Here is a 15,462-nt window from a genome sequence, read left to right as displayed (position 1 = left end):
AGTTTCTGTGGTTCTTTGTTTCCTGGCTTTTGTCACAGACTCATTTACCTGCGCATGCCTGACGTGACTGATAAAACGTGAGCCGTTTTAAAAACAATGCACATTAACATTTGAATAAATGATGAATTTACTGGATTTATATATTTATTTAAAAGAACCGGAAGTGAACAGCACGTGACTGATATAAACTTTGTTTTAAAAACAGTTACATGAACACTCATTTATACTTTCGGTCTCTTTACAAAGCTTTCAAATTACGATAAAATATTTTTGGAATAATCTCGAAGATAGGTAGATAAACTGACTCGTTTGACTCTCACGTGATTTTTTAAATACGATTATGACGTGTAGGTATATTTAGCCCTCCCAGCTGACCAGGAGCCACGTGATCCCGTCCGGCACAGCCATTGGCTGCGTTTCAGCGTTTGCGTAAGGAGCCAAAACAAGCTGCATTGCTATTGGCTACTTTATTTTAGCGCCAAATTTTCAACAAAAGTCCCACAGACAAGAGAAAGCGCGTCAGTCTGCCGCTTTCCCCCCAACAACGAGCCTCTTCTTCGTCCTCATTTTGACGAGTTCCTCGTATTTGTGCTCCGCCGCGGTTCTTCTGTGTGCCTAAGACTGAAAATGCTGTCCACCCGCGCTCCTCTCTCGGCCAAGAATGAGCAAACGCTCATCAGCGACGTCACCAAACTGTCGCTGGACAAAGAGAACACGGTGAGATAGAAACAACGAACGTCTGCTTTATTGCCTGTTTAAGCGCGTTGGAGCCATTTTGTCCATATCAGCGACCCAGGTGTGCCGCTATGACGCCGTCTCTCTTTCCCCTCTTCCAGCCACCGAGTCTGAACTCGACCCGCGTGTTGGCGTCCAAAACCGCGCGGAGAATCTTGGCTGACCCAGCGGTAAGTGAGCGGCCGTGTGAGACCAGGCTGACTGGGTTTGGGTTCTGGTCCCGCTCAGAAATGAAGGATGGCGCCTAAACTGTGTCGCCAACATGGCGGTCGGTCATGTTGCTGCCTGATCAGCACAGTCATCGGGGCAGGGACGGAAGTTCCGAGGAGACCTGACGACGACTTTTCTGCGTTTCAGTCCAAACCAGTGAAGAGGAGGACTGGTGAGAAGGAGGTGGAACCACTGCTGAAGGAGAACCCCCGTCGCTTTGTCATCTTCCCTATCAAGTACCAGGACATCTGGCAGATGTACAAGAAGGCAGAGGCATCATTCTGGACCGCAGAAGAGGTAGGTGGCCCTGAGACCCGAGTACAAGCCCATGTGGCATTTCTTCATGGTTAAATTGTGTTTTTTTGATCATGCGTTCTACGTCCAGGTGGATCTGTCCAAGGACCTGCAGCACTGGGAGTCTCTGAAGGACGAGGAGAGGTACTTCATCTCCCACGTGTTGGCCTTCTTTGCTGCCAGTGATGGAATTGTCAATGAAAACTTGGTGAGGAATCTTGACTCGCGTCTGGGCTTCCAGCCTGGAACTGGGAGGTTTATGCTCCGCTTTGAGGAAAATGTGTCTTGAATTAAATGCGTCTTACTTGCTGTCAGGTGGAGCGTTTCACCCAGGAGGTGCAGGTCACGGAGGCCAGGTGTTTCTATGGGTTCCAGATCGCCATGGAGAACATCCACTCTGAGATGTACAGCCTCCTGATTGACACCTACATCAAGGACCCATCGGAGAGGTGGGGCATTTTTGCTGGTTTTGCCAGCACTGATCTGGTGCGGCTATAATAGTGTGTGTGTGACTCTGTTTCTGATCTCACTCAAAGAGAATACCTGTTCAATGCTATTGAGACCCTCCCCTGCGTGAAGAGGAAGGCTGACTGGGCCCTCAACTGGATCGGCAACAAGAGCGCTGCCTATGGTGACGCCCCACCGCCGTCAGCTCTCACCAATGTGTTGTCTTGGTGGCCGCCGTGTTGACTCTTTCTGTTGTCTCGTCCAGGAGAGCGCGTGGTAGCCTTTGCTGCCGTGGAGGGTATTTTCTTCTCTGGGTCCTTTGCTTCCATCTTCTGGCTGAAGAAAAGGGGCCTGATGCCCGGCCTGACCTTCTCCAACGAGCTCATCAGCAGAGACGAGGTAACGCACCGCCACGGGTTGTCCTGCGGCCCGGCCGCCGTGAATAACCAGTCTTGCTTCTCTGCCCCCTTCAGGGTCTGCACTGTGATTTCGCCTGTCTGATGTTCAAACACCTGGTGAACAAACCGTCCGCACAAACGGTCAGCGACATCATCAAGAACGCCGTGGAGATTGAGCAGGTGATGCACACGTGCGCCGATTGGCCACCGCTGGCGGTTTTTCCCGGCCAAACGCCACGCGAGCGATACATATGTCAATCCATAAAGCGGCAGAATATTTGGGTGTTCCTCCACCACTACGACCCCGCAGTGGTCTGACTGGTTGTTACTGTCTGTTTCCTCAGGAGTTCCTGACCGAGGCTCTGCCGGTGAAACTGATCGGGATGAACTGCGGGCTCATGAAACAATACATCGAATTTGTGGCTGACAGACTCATGCTGGAGCTGGGCTTCACCAAGGTAACCTGCACTTGGTCCATCTCTGTGCTCTTTTGGGGGGAACTGCTATGTTGTACACAAAGAGCCGTTCAAATGGGCCGTCCCGGACCGTGGGAACGCCTCCCCGTGGCTCTGTGATGATGACACGCGCAGGGGTACGGACCTTGGCCAGTCATGGGGGCCGGGTGCTGCCACTGAGCCCACTGGAGGGCGAGTGGTCCTCCAGAGGGGGGGCAGCACAGACAATCGCCTGTCTGAACAGAAGCTGCACGGAGGCGTCGGCCGCGCTCACTTTAGCTGTGGCCTTCAGTCAGACTGACCTGTGGTGTTCTGTGTAGATCTACCGGGCGGAGAACCCCTTTGACTTCATGGAGAACATCTCTCTGGAGGGAAAGACCAACTTCTTTGAGAAGAGGGTGGGCGAGTACCAGCGAAGGTGTGATGTCGGGCGCCACGGACAACACGTTCAGGCTGGACGCAGACTTTTGATTGGTTGAAGCCATTTGATGGACTGGACGGTACTCGGACTGTTTGGAGGTTCTACTGGTGACCACCAACCCAGTCTGCTCGCACTCGGGGGGGGGGGGGGGGGGGACTCTTGACTGCTGTAAATTTTACTTTGTTTTTACACATTTAGTGTCTTTGTACAGGTTTTTATTTTTTTTCGGCATCTTAAAGAAGCAACACGACAGTCACTCACTGTCATACCATCTGTTCACTTGTGTCAAACAATCAATGTTGATTCTTGATCAGTTTTTAAATGTTTTACTCAGTTACACCTGCACTAATTCCACTACACTTGTCTCTTCCATGTAGACACAGTGAAACCTTTATAGAAACATATGAAACTGCCAAATTGTTTCTGTATGTGTGTGTATATATAATCTTTAAGTGCTATTAATATACCTCTTCCTGGATGTTGCTGCTTCCATGGCGAGTCACCAGTTTCCCAGCATGCTGTAGTTGCAATCATTACAACATACACTTGCTTTCAACAGCAGGGGTGATTCTACTGCCTGTGATTTGATGATTTCAGACTACCGGTAATAAAAAGGTGAACTTTATTTTCTGATAGAAAATTATTGGTTGCTGATAGCCTCAGAGGAGCTCATGCTCAGCAGCTGGACGTCTCCCAGAACCTCCAACTCTGTGATCTGCTTCAGGTCCGAAACTCTGTGTTTGTAGTCCAGCTGATGGGTTCCATTGACAGCCACCCGGAAGTGATGATGGTCGCAGAGGATAATGATCTGCAAGAAAACAACAATCTTATACCTTGATGGCATTTGCCTGCAATAAATTCTGCAAAACTCAAATGTGTCGCATGAACTCTCCAACCTCAAAGTAGTCTCCTGCCAAGAAAGGAAATTTGGCAACAGCAGTCTCCTCGGGACCCCAACTCTGACAGAGAAAGGAGTTTCTTACGAAGGCTTTCTTCTTCAGGCGAGGGTTCAGGTGAAGAGCAATGTCGCTGCTGTTGGAATTGCGTAGGTTCACACAGAAACTGGAAAAGGAAGAAACGGGTCAGAGCCCCCCCGCCTACACCGACCACTGGCACATGTTCGATCCTGATACCTCTCTGCATTGTGATTGGTGCGTCCCGTGACAGTGATGCTGTGTCCTACACTCAGCCCTCCCTTCAGCTGGGCTCTGAATGGAACGCTCTGCTCAGAATATGAAGTCACATGTTCACATTGTCGCACAAACACAGACCCTGTTGTAGCCGTCGGACTCACCAGCTCAGCTAGGGAATAGCCCACGGGCTCCTGGAAGAAAAGCAACAGCAATTATCAAAGTGGAGAGAGCGATTAAAATGATTCATTCTTACATTCTGCTCTGGCTTTTTGGCCACACTGGTTTCAGAAGAAGTCTGCAAAGAAGATTAGCACATTTAGATTATCATTGAGCCACAAAAACAAAATTGTCTTCAACTCACCGAATTTGACAGGATGCCAACCGCTGACACTTGAACTTTCCCTGCGATGAACAAAGTGTTCACACGCTGCAGCGCCACCCGGTGGTCATAGTGCAACACATGAGTCCCATCCACTGCAACCTGACACACAACATTGTTATAGAATAGCCTGTTTCACAAACAGTACCATTCCTGCAAAGAAGCTGTTGAAATTTACTCCCTCTCACAAAGTTTACTCGTCCAATGCTCACTGAAAGTATTTGTTCCATTTTGGTGCATTTATAGATGAAATCATGGTCATAATTTGGCTTTCTTTGACAAAAATCAAAGTAGATGGTATATTTGGTAAGCACATCAGCACAAACACATCTACAGGTGAAACATGGTGGAGGTAGGATCATGATCTGGAGATGCCAGAGGTCTTGGAGGGCTTCTAAAGCTACAGAGAACAAGAATGCAGCAAAACATCACCACATCTGGGAGGTTCACTTAACTCGTCTGCCAGAGAACAAATCTAAATCATTATAGATTTCTAAACTATAAAGACCATGACTTCATGTAAAAAAAAACAAGTAAAAGTGGATACTTTAATAGGAAATGCAGCGAGTGGAGGCTTCTTTAAACCTTCAGATTTGTGCCATGAAGGAGTGTTTGATGTTCCGCTGATCACCTTAAACTGGTCTCTCAGGACAAGGATGATTATCTCAAATGTTGAACCAAGAGTGAATGGATTTTGATATGAGACCTCCTCTCGGCCCCATAACTGATTCTGAAGAGTGTTGCACACGATGTTGGGTGACCTGCCAAACCTTGGGTTGAAGTGAAAGGCTACATCTGCCCTGGGCTTTACGCTGCTGCCACAGGTAAAGTCCACCTGGAACCTGTAAGGCGACACACAGGAGCCACTCGTAAACTCCAACAGATGTTGCTGATGTTCAGTGGTTCCAACCTGTCGGCATCAGAGGGCACATGTCCTTGGATCAGCACCATTTCTCCAGGATGGAGTCCACCGAGGATGGTCCCAGTGAAAGGGACTGTCTGTGGTGAGAACCCTCATGAGAAGCAAACCAACAGCAGTCTGATGTTTTTGGATTGATTTAAGATAAAAACGATGAAAACGTCTATATTGTATTTTAAAAGGTACAGGGAGGTGTAAATATTTTAATACTCTCCAGCTAATCAAAACTCTAACAGGAATACTAAAAAGAAACTGCCTGTCCAGTTCCTCGGAACTTCTGGGCCGTAACCGGATGACACAATCTAACCACGGCAACAATGGAAAGACGCAGCTTCTGACAGTCCAAGGCCTTGAAATGAGCCAATTATCTCCGCCTCATATAGTCAAGTGAGGTTTAATTGCAGTCAGAACAGATAAGTCCAGTTTCTGCAAATCAACAGTTAAGGGCGTTTAAAAAATGAACTAAAAATGCTGACGGAGGGCGATATATTACAATAGCTCTTGTGGCTAAAACACGAAGCATTTCCGGCTCGGTGACGCGTGAGGCCTCATGAGATGTTAATAAATCACTTAGATCATTGCGATTCAATCAGTGGATCCACTTAAAGAACTAAAACAGTATCTTACTGGATTCAGGAAAGTCTGCCTCGGGTTTGTCATCGACATCTTGCTTCCTTCACTTCCGGCTTGTGACGTCAGCCTCGACGGGGATTCCACATGTCGAGTTTAAAAAACTTTCGATTATCGATCAATTTTCACTGGATTCAGATGATCAACCACAGGAATGCTGTTTGACGTAGTAGCAATTAATAAGATAATTCGCAATTAGTTTTTCCCTAAATGCGTCAGCAGCATTGAACAATTTCACCATGGAAATCTACAACGTCAACAGATATAAAGTTCAAAACGTATCCTCCAATTTATTTAAAGGCTTTTTCCATGAAGTTTAAGAATGGTGAAGTTAGTCTTGACTCTGCAAACACATTCAGTTCCAGCATAGTGTTTTTTAATTACAGTGTTTATTTCCAGCACTGACTATAAATGTAATGCGATTATTAATCAATCTTTATTTAAATAGCATCTTTTACAACCAAAATTGTTTCTAGGGCCTGACCCCAACAAGCAACAGTGGCAAGGAAAAACTCCCCTTTAACAGGAAGAAACCTTGAGCAGGACCAGGCTCATGGAGGGGGACCCTCCTGCTGATGGGGGGGGCTGGGTAAAGAGAGAGAAGGGGGAGGACAGGTAGAGGATAGGATAGGTAGGAGGAGAGGAAGGGAGAGGAGGGGAGGAAAGGAGAGGAGAGCATGACCCAGTGGGGTGACAGAGGCCTGTCAGGTGATCATGTTTCCGGACCCCGGCAGCCTTGGCCTATAACAGCATAACTAAGATGTGACCCAACGATTAGACGACCCCCTAAGTATGATAATGTGTCTGTCTATGATAGTAACTGGAACTACAGAATTAGTAACAATAAGCTTTTTCAAAGAGGTAGGTTTTAAGTCTAATCTAATTATTAATGTAAAGCCTTTAAAAAAAAAAAAAACTGACAAAATACATTTTATATTTGATTTTTAAATTCAGTTTAAATATTTTTTTTTTTTTTTTTTAAATGGAGTTAGCTGCGCTGATGAGGCACAGCCACCAAACCATAAAACTTTTAGATTTATTATATTTAAAAAAAAATAAAATAAAAACCTGTACAAAGACACTAAATGTGTAAAAACAAAGTAAAATTTACAGCAGTCAAGAGTCCCCCCCCCCCCCGAGTGCGAGCAGAATGGGTTGGTGGTCACCAGTAGAACCTCCAAACAGTCCGAGTACTGTCCAGTCCATCAAATGGCTTCAACCAATCAAAAGTCTGCGTCCAGCCTGAACGTGTTGTCCGTGGCGCCCGACATCACACCCATTCGCTGGTACTCGCCCACCCTCTTCTCAAAGAAGTTGGTCTTTCCCTCCAGAGAGATGTTCTCCATGAAGTCAAAGGGGTTCTCCGCCCGGTAGATCTACACAGAACACCACAGGTCAGTCTGACTGAAGGTCACAGCTAAAGTGAGCGCGGCCGACGCCTCCGTGCAGCTTCTGTTCAGACAGGCGATTATCTGTGCTGCCCCCCCTCTGGAGGACCACTCGCCCTCCAGTGGGCTCAGTGGCAGCACCCGGCCCCCATGACTGGCCAAGGTCCGTACCCCTGCGCGTGTCATCATCACAGAGCCACGGGGAGGCGTTCCCACGGTCCGGGACGGCCCATTTGAACGGCTCTTTGTGTACAACATAGCAGTTCCCCCCAAAAGAGCAGATAGATGGACCAAGTGCAGGTTACCTTGGTGAAGCCCAGCTCCAGCATGAGTCTGTCAGCCACAAATTCGATGTATTGTTTCATGAGCCCGCAGTTCATCCCGATCAGTTTCACCGGCAGAGCCTCGGTCAGGAACTCCTGAGGAAACAGACAGTAACAACCCGTCAGACCACTGCGGGGTCGTAGTGGTGGAAGAACACCCAAATATTCTGCCGCTTTATGGATTGACATATGTATCGCTCGCGTGGCGTTTGGCCGGGGAAAACCGCCAGCGGTGGCCAATCGGCGCACGTGTGCATCACCTGCTCAATCTCCACGGCGTTCTTGATGATGTCGCTGACCGTTTGTGCGGACGGTTTGTTCACCAGGTGTTTGAACATCAGACAGGCGAAATCACAGTGCAGACCCTGAAGGGGGCAGAGAAGCAAGACTGGTTATTCACGGCGGCCGGGCCGCAGGACAACCCGTGGCGGTGCGTTACCTCGTCTCTGCTGATGAGCTCGTTGGAGAAGGTCAGGCCGGGCATCAGGCCCCTTTTCTTCAGCCAGAAGATGGAAGCAAAGGACCCAGAGAAGAAAATACCCTCCACGGCAGCAAAGGCTACCACGCGCTCTCCTGGACGAGACAACAGAAAGAGTCAACACGGCGGCCACCAAGACAACACATTGGTGAGAGCTGACGGCGGTGGGGGGCGTCACCATAGGCAGCGCTCTTGTTGCCGATCCAGTTGAGGGCCCAGTCAGCCTTCCTCTTCACGCAGGGGAGGGTCTCAATAGCATTGAACAGGTATTCTCTTTGAGTGAGATCAGAAACAACAGAGTCACACACACACACACACTATTATAGCCGCACCAGATCAGTGCTGGCAAAACCAGCAAAAATGCCCCACCTCTCCGATGGGTCCTTGATGTAGGTGTCAATCAGGAGGCTGTACATCTCAGAGTGGATGTTCTCCATGGCGATCTGGAACCCATAGAAACACCTGGCCTCCGTGACCTGCACCTCCTGGGTGAAACGCTCCACCTGACAGCAAGTAAGACGCATTTAATTCAAGACACATTTTCCTCAAAGCGGAGCATAAACCTCCCAGTTCCAGGCTGGAAGCCCAGACACGAGTCAAGATTCCTCACCAAGTTTTCATTGACAATTCCATCACTGGCAGCAAAGAAGGCCAACACGTGGGAGATGAAGTACCTCTCCTCGTCCTTCAGAGACTCCCAGTGCTGCAGGTCCTTGGACAGATCCACCTGGACGTAGAACGCATGATCAAAAAAACACAATTTAACCATGAAGAAATGCCACATGGGCTTGTACTCGGGTCTCAGGGCCACCTACCTCTTCTGCGGTCCAGAATGATGCCTCTGCCTTCTTGTACATCTGCCAGATGTCCTGGTACTTGATAGGGAAGATGACAAAGCGACGGGGGTTCTCCTTCAGCAGTGGTTCCACCTCCTTCTCACCAGTCCTCCTCTTCACTGGTTTGGACTGAAACGCAGAAAAGTCGTCGTCAGGTCTCCTCGGAACTTCCGTCCCTGCCCCGATGACTGTGCTGATCAGGCAGCAACATGACCGACCGCCATGTTGGCGACACAGTTTAGGCGCCATCCTTCATTTCTGAGCGGGACCAGAACCCAAACCCAGTCAGTACGGTCTCACACGGCCGCTCACTTACCGCTGGGTCAGCCAAGATTCTCCGCGCGGTTTTGGACGCCAACACGCGGGTCGAGTTCAGACTCGGTGGCTGGAAGAGGGGAAAGAGAGACGGCGTCATAGCGGCACACCTGGGTCGCTGATATGGACAAAATGGCCCCAACGCGCTTAAACAGGCAATAAAGCAGACGTTCGTTGTTTCTATCTCACCGTGTTCTCTTTGTCCAGCGACAGTTTGGTGACGTCGCTGATGAGCGTTTGCTCATTCTTGGCCGAGAGAGGAGCGCGGGTGGACAGCATTTTCAGTCTTAGACACACAGAAGAACCGCGGCGGAGCACAAATACGAGGAACTCGTCAAAATGAGGACGAAGAAGAGGCTCGTTGTTGGTGGGAAAACGGCAGACTGACGCGCTTTCTCTTGTCTGTGGGACTTTTGTTGAAAATCTGGCGCTAAAATAAAGTAGCCAATAGCAATGCAGCTTGTTTTGGCTCCTTACGCAAACGCTGAAACGCAGCCAATGGCTGTGCCGGACGGGATCACGTGGCTCCTGGTCAGCTGGGGGGAGGTTTAAATGTTTATTCTGGTTATAAAAGTACCGTATAAAATTAAAGAATAAAGCTCGACCTTCTAAGCAGTCGGAAAGAATCATCATTTGATAATTGCAGCTACCAATATTATAACTGATTTACTAGAACGTCTGCGAATTAAATGCATTGAGACCAATATAAACGCGCAAAATGTGACATTCCACGTTTACAGATTTGAAATTGACTTTTTAAGTTATCGCCTCTGTGTAAATTACTAGTTTTGTGCCTCATGGTCTTTGATCAATCTCAGGGCAGTCCCGCTATTTTGTGTTTTCTTGGTTGGCGCTGTTCTGTTTTGGACCTCATTTTTTCCTGTTTTGGGCTCGATTAAGTCTTTTTTGTTGCGTTTCGTGGCTCCTTCATAAGCCTGGCTAATGGGGTGGCCCGTGCGGGCCTCGGCCCAAACTACCCATGAATCTTTCACTAATTATATTCTAATTAAGATATGTTAACCATGTCAAAGAAATTATTTAGCATATATCATTTGAACCAGTAAGCTGGTTAAGCAAAGTTCATTTGATGATGCTTGTATAGGTGCACAGGTGTCATGAGACATTGATACGTGAAGTTGTGGAACAAAGACTCCTCAGAAAATGAAGATGTGTGTAATGTTCCAGTAACCGAGTCAGCAACCTTCAAAATGCTACAGCTTATCATGCTAACCATGTGACGATGAAGTAAGCAGATGGAAAAGTACTGAGAGAAAGGCGTAGTTGCTAAGCGTTATAAAAGGGACGTGTTTGTTACATTGGGCAGAGATCTCTCTGCATGCTGCTCTTGCATCTACTCTGACTGACTTATTAAACTCTCAAAAGCAGCATTCTGGCTTTGTGTTGAGTAACTGAAGAAAATCCTCAACAACCATGACATCACATTTCACCTGATGTAATTTTATGGCTTACTTATTTTTCCCTTTTCCGTTGTGGCAGGTCTCAGCAATGTCTATTTAAAGGGTTAAAAATGAACGATTATTGAGTATTTGGTGTTTTTGTTTACAGTATGCATTGATGTCATGTGCCTATCCGAAAATACACCTATCGGAACCAGGCTTTTCAGCCTGCCTCTGGCCCAAACAGGCACTGACTCTTGTGTATGTTCAGTCTGAACACCCAAAGACAAGTTCATCAAGGGTGGACGGGTCTGCCTAAAGAGAAGAGGTCATGAAGTTAACAGAGTGGCATTCACCATCCAACACATCAAACACATCAGCCTTGACTTCAGGAGAAACAGAACAGAACTCTCCCCACGCCTTTCAGGTCCGATGTGTCATCATCTCCACTCACCTCCTCAGGACAGATACAATTACAACTGTAACCAAGAATACATGAGATTCTGGTTCTTGAACAACCTGGTCAACAAATTGCTGCTGACTTTATTTTTCTTGTCCATTTAAAGCTTGCAGTGAGGCAGATCTTCAGAGTATAATTAAAGCAGCCCAGAATATTTTTGGTTGATCTCAAACCTCAATCGGACAAAAATATTGGAAAGTCAATGCCAAGTTTCAAAAGTATAATATTACAGGACAACTGGCAGATGTTGATATGCAGCTTATGATGTTGTGGACATTCTAAAAGCTAAAGATAGAGATGTCAGTTTAGAGCATAATGCACTCCACTTTATACTATATACAAAAGAGGTTTACAAACTTCATGTAGCTTCTGACAGTGAATTTTACATTACAGGCTTCAATGAATTGGTGCAAATTCAGTGTTTGATTCAAGCGTCGCAGTGGATAAAACATCAAGAAAATGAAAATATTCTTTTTCAATGAAGTCTCATCACTGTTTACATCACATATAATCATTTTATTAGTTTGATCACTAAACTGATTTATTAATCACATCCTGATCTGCTCAACATTTTCCTGTTCACTTTTGTTTGCTAGCATAGTCTCAACTCCAGCTTAGCATTTCACGATCATAGTGGGTTTTTTACAATTTAATCTTTATTTACAAAAAATGTACAAATTTTCCACAATCTTCTGTGAATGTAGTCACTTCGACTTGAACACAGAATCCCATTCGTGACATCCAGATCCAGCAGCACTCTCTGCCGTCTTTGGGACTGGGGGAAAGAAGGAGGCCATCTTCAGTCTGAACTCTGTCAGCTAAAAGACATAAGTGAATTCATCAAGAATGTCATGAATGTGTTGAGAAGTACACAATTTAATATCCAAAAAGTGTTTTAGGGTACATTATGAACTCCTAGAATTTTCCACAGGGTGAAACTGAGCATGCCAACTCCACAGCAGGACAGCAGAGAGCCCCAACCCAGAGCTCTGAGGGCTAGAGAAGCTCCGGTCTCAGGGGCCGCTGTTGTTACCAGAAAACCCTGGAGAGAAAAGTGAATAGACTTGGCTTGTAACTGTAAGGAGGAAAACTCTACATTCTAGAACCATTGTGGCTAAAACAAATTGAAAATTAGCACAACAGCAAACTTTAACTTGTTTTGCTGCAGAAAGACATGCAAAGAAAAGATGGCTAAGAGAACAAAGGAGGAAAAAATATTCTTTAATAAAAGATAAGACACGACACCTTATTGAACCATTCTGGACTTCGCTTTTTAGCCAGGGCCAATGTGGATCCAAATCCTGCCATCATTCCTGCAGATGCTACTGTGGCAAGGAAGACTGCACCTGCACACAGGAAGTCAGGTGATATGAGAGGAGGACCCCTAAAGTTAGGAGAATAAAATATAAATTCCTTTGACATTTTCAGAGGCTTCTGATGGTGGGCTGGCAAAAACATCGTATGGAATTCCCAATGTAAAATGCAAAGTTTGCATTTTTAAAATCAGGTTTCCTTCTATGTAAGTGTTTTATGTCTGTGTAGATTCTCAATCATCCAGGTCATCATTATCCAAGGTACTTTTCTGTGTCAATTGTACTGTTTTTCTTCTCTTGAAGATGTTTCACCTCCTATCCAGAAGGCTTCTTCAGTTCTGAACTCGCTGGGGAGAGAGCTTGTGGTCCATTAGCATGCTCATGATCTGGGTGGTCACCTGAGAGTCATTGGCCGGGTCGTTCACCTAGTTTCAGTTGAGGTGTCTCCCCTTTGTCTGCTGGATTACATGGTGGTGAGTCTCCAGGTCTCCTGGAATGCTGTGAACGTTTGGTTTGTTGTTGGAAGGAGTGGAGGACTGCATTGTATGCGGGTGACAGGAAGTGCCTTAGCCCACCACTTCTGTTTCACCAGCCTTTGTAAACGTGGTGGGCAGCATTGATGGTGCCACATCAGAATCAAGCCCCCTGGTGCAGAGGCTCACTGTTTTTGACAGGAAGTTGTTCTATTCCATCCAACTCCCAGCAGTGTGTGACCACCGGGGCCTTTTCATAGACATTTTTACAGGTTACCCAGGCTCTGTGCATGACTCGTGAGTCCTGAGAAACAGCCCTCTGTATGTTCAGGGACTGTACCCACCCAAGGGTTACTGCAGAGTTAGGGACGGTGGCTATCCCTGTATGTCCAGGCCTGTAGCCTTGGTTACACCCTACCGAGAGCCAGTGACGAATATGATGGTGGCCAGGTTCAACAGACATCATGCAAAAGCCTGTGATAGAACGGGCTTCATCAGTCATCAGTGCTGGAGTCAGCGTTCCAGTGGCCAATTTCCTTCAACACAACTCTACAAATTAGAACAAGGACATAAACAAATTGCAGAAGTCTATCAATGTAATTTCTGATTGTGATCACACCAGATTCCAAGTTACAGTCCTTAATAGCATTTTGCCACCTCCCACTCCCATCCTGCAGCAGCAGAAAACCTCTTCCCAGAGAAAAGGGGGTCCTTCTCCATCCGGCATCGAATCATCTCACTAATGTCATCGTCACTCCCTTAAGAAACTAAATAAAGTCAAAAACATATTAAACTGGAGGCAGGAATGCTCCACTCGAAACAAATAGCAGACAATACTTATATTTCTACTTGTTTACCTGCCATTGACAGGTTGTGATACCGTAAAGGCTGATGGGATACATTTCCGAGTTAGGGTGCATCGGTTTTGCACTACTTTTCGCAGTGCATTGTGGGATACATCGAGTGCACTACGTAGGGTACAGCGATGCTCACTAAGCATTTCAAAGTGGGGTACACACATTTGAGTGCACTATTAGGGTATAGGGGGTGGTTTCGAACACAGCAACAGAAAGGTCCCAGGCGGAAGTGGCTGGAACGAGCACGGTGTCCTCCCAAACATGTCTTCCTCCTGTCCTGCAGTTTGCCTTTCGGAATCCTGCTATTGTACTATTCAATGGAAAGGGTTTTACTGTGTTTTGGGCCAAGCAGGAAGTAAAATCCACTCAAGTTGTGTATATAAGCCCCATCCATCAAGTCCGTTTTCCGTACATGACCACTCTCAGTTTCACGTTTATAATATCGTAGAACGTGATAGGAATGCCAAAGCAACGGAGAAAATGTAATAACGTCGTCGTAAAACGTGAAAAATTTTAATTTTCAACATACCTTTTACATTACATCATACGATATCATTCCCTAGGCTGGTAGCACTATCTCTTCACACGTTTGAACCAAAGCGCTCGGCATTTTGTGAGGAATTTCTTTTGAGGAAAACATGGTTTCCAATCTCTTCTGCCAAGGGCATAGAAGAAAAATAAACTGCCCATAATGTCGGTTATAATAAACTGGAGCTCAAATGCAACTTACCTTTTAAAGTTTGTAATTCATGTTGCTGTTCATTCTTTTTTTCCACTTCATTCGTCAAGGTGTTTTCACTCGCTATTGTCATGTTGACCCAGTCCGTCCGTATTAAGTCACCGGTGGAAACAAGCTGCCCAGGAACCTTAAACCACGTCCGGCTAATTGTTTTGCGCTCAGGGGTGGCCAGTGTGTCCAATACATGTAAATTAAATATGTGTTAAAATATGTGTTAAATATGACTTTTTCTAATGTGTATTTATAAATGTGAATTTTTCCTAATGTGTATTTTTGGCTCAGTGATGTAAATGCCTTATTCTTTATGTCAAAATGCTTTAAATACTACTGCATTTTCAAACCACTGTAAAATAGTTCCTGTGAGACAATGGGGTAAAAGGGTAACGAGATCGCACATAACTTATGGTGGACATCATTTTTTGAGGCATGAGAAGGGAGCATTACAACTTTTCTCTTTCTCCCTGTGTACAAACTGAACTGACATGGTGTATCTGTGGCCTAAGCAGGACAATAAAATAATGTATAAAACAAAAAGAATTTGATTGATGACGCCCCAATTATTTGAACTTGTATCACCATATCATTATGTCTTGTAACAGGGTTCTATACAGAGTCACTACTGGCTGACGATTGGTATGGTGTTTCAAACTGTACTTGGGAAAACTTAAAACAACAACAACAACAACAACAATAGCCACACACATGGATATTCATCCAGAACAAGCAGGCCAGGATCCTGTGGGACTTCCAGATCCAGACTGACAAGATGGTGGTGGATAAACACCAGAGACAGTGGTGGTGATAGATGTAGCAATCCCGAGTGATAGCAACATCAGGAAGAAGGAACACGAGAAGCTGGAGA

At 46.1% G+C, this 15,462-nt stretch overlaps 4 protein-coding genes across 4 annotated transcripts; 1 reads left to right on the top strand and 3 right to left on the bottom strand.

Moving 5' to 3' along the window:
- The first annotated feature begins 11 nt into the window (after positions 1-11).
- LOC130515990 (ribonucleoside-diphosphate reductase subunit M2-like) lies at positions 12-3,585 on the top strand. Its single transcript, XM_057016703.1, is given in 11 exon segments — positions 12-717; positions 837-905; positions 1,093-1,242; positions 1,331-1,447; positions 1,555-1,688; positions 1,776-1,870; positions 1,952-2,085; positions 2,160-2,264; positions 2,429-2,542; positions 2,860-2,954; positions 2,956-3,585. Coding segments are annotated over 11 exon segments (1,158 nt in total). The 5' UTR covers positions 12-627; the 3' UTR covers positions 3,011-3,585.
- On the bottom strand, positions 3,566-6,152 carry LOC130515991 (galectin-8-like). Its single transcript, XM_057016704.1, has 9 exons — positions 6,019-6,152; positions 5,383-5,471; positions 5,104-5,314; positions 4,455-4,574; positions 4,347-4,388; positions 4,255-4,284; positions 4,094-4,182; positions 3,857-4,022; positions 3,566-3,768 (listed from the first exon to the last, which is right to left on the bottom strand). The coding sequence occupies exons 1-9, from the start codon at positions 6,055-6,057 to the stop codon at positions 3,601-3,603; spliced, it is 954 nt and encodes a 317-aa protein (XP_056872684.1). The 5' UTR covers positions 6,058-6,152; the 3' UTR covers positions 3,566-3,600.
- A 228-nt stretch (positions 6,153-6,380) lies between these two features.
- Positions 6,381-9,753, bottom strand: LOC130516499 (ribonucleoside-diphosphate reductase subunit M2). The gene is made up of 10 exons (XM_057017599.1): positions 9,551-9,753; positions 9,363-9,431; positions 9,026-9,175; positions 8,821-8,937; positions 8,580-8,713; positions 8,389-8,483; positions 8,172-8,305; positions 7,993-8,097; positions 7,715-7,828; positions 6,381-7,397 (listed from the first exon to the last, which is right to left on the bottom strand). Exons 1-10 carry the CDS (start codon positions 9,638-9,640, stop codon positions 7,245-7,247), a joined length of 1,161 nt encoding a protein of 386 aa, XP_056873579.1. The 5' UTR covers positions 9,641-9,753; the 3' UTR covers positions 6,381-7,244.
- A 1,960-nt stretch (positions 9,754-11,713) lies between these two features.
- On the bottom strand, positions 11,714-15,374 carry tmem242 (transmembrane protein 242). The gene is made up of 4 exons (XM_057017609.1): positions 14,592-15,374; positions 12,464-12,564; positions 12,123-12,260; positions 11,714-12,036 (listed from the first exon to the last, which is right to left on the bottom strand). Exons 1-4 carry the CDS (start codon positions 14,671-14,673, stop codon positions 11,923-11,925), a joined length of 435 nt encoding a protein of 144 aa, XP_056873589.1. The 5' UTR covers positions 14,674-15,374; the 3' UTR covers positions 11,714-11,922.
- Positions 15,375-15,462: the final 88 nt, after the last annotated feature.

This window comes from Takifugu flavidus, chromosome 19 (assembly GCF_003711565.1).
Source record: "Takifugu flavidus isolate HTHZ2018 chromosome 19, ASM371156v2, whole genome shotgun sequence".
Classification (NCBI taxonomy): domain Eukaryota; kingdom Metazoa; phylum Chordata; class Actinopteri; order Tetraodontiformes; family Tetraodontidae; genus Takifugu; species Takifugu flavidus.
The sequence above is the reverse complement of the archived record's forward strand: the minus strand, read 5'-3'. Positions and strand labels throughout refer to the sequence as shown.

What these genes read in the sequence shown, in the direction of transcription:
- LOC130516499 (XM_057017599.1), bottom strand. Translation starts at nt 9,640, where the DNA reads ATGCTGTCCACCCGCGCTCCTCTCTCGGCCAAGAATGAGCAAACGCTC. An exon ending in GAATCTTGGCTGACCCAGCG is followed by an intron (nt 9,176 to 9,362) that starts GTAAGTGAGCGG and finishes TCTGCGTTTCAG; the next exon opens with TCCAAACCAGTGAAGAGGAG. An exon ending in CAACAAGAGCGCTGCCTATG is followed by an intron (nt 8,306 to 8,388) that starts GTGACGCCCCCC and finishes TGTCTCGTCCAG; the next exon opens with GAGAGCGCGTGGTAGCCTTT.
- LOC130515991 (XM_057016704.1), bottom strand. Translation starts at nt 6,057, where the DNA reads ATGTCGATGACAAACCCGAGGCAGACTTTCCTGAATCCA. An exon ending in GCTATTCCCTAGCTGAGCTG is followed by an intron (nt 4,183 to 4,254) that starts GTGAGTCCGACG and finishes TATTCTGAGCAG; the next exon opens with AGCGTTCCATTCAGAGCCCA. An exon ending in ACCAATCACAATGCAGAGAG is followed by an intron (nt 4,023 to 4,093) that starts GTATCAGGATCG and finishes TTCCTTTTCCAG; the next exon opens with TTTCTGTGTGAACCTACGCA.
- tmem242 (XM_057017609.1), bottom strand. Translation starts at nt 14,673, where the DNA reads ATGACAATAGCGAGTGAAAACACCTTGACGAATGAAGTGGAAAAAAAG. An exon ending in TGAATTACAAACTTTAAAAG is followed by an intron (nt 12,565 to 14,591) that starts GTAAGTTGCATT and finishes TCCTGTGTGCAG; the next exon opens with GTGCAGTCTTCCTTGCCACA. An exon ending in GTCCAGAATGGTTCAATAAG is followed by an intron (nt 12,261 to 12,463) that starts GTGTCGTGTCTT and finishes TTTTCTCTCCAG; the next exon opens with GGTTTTCTGGTAACAACAGC.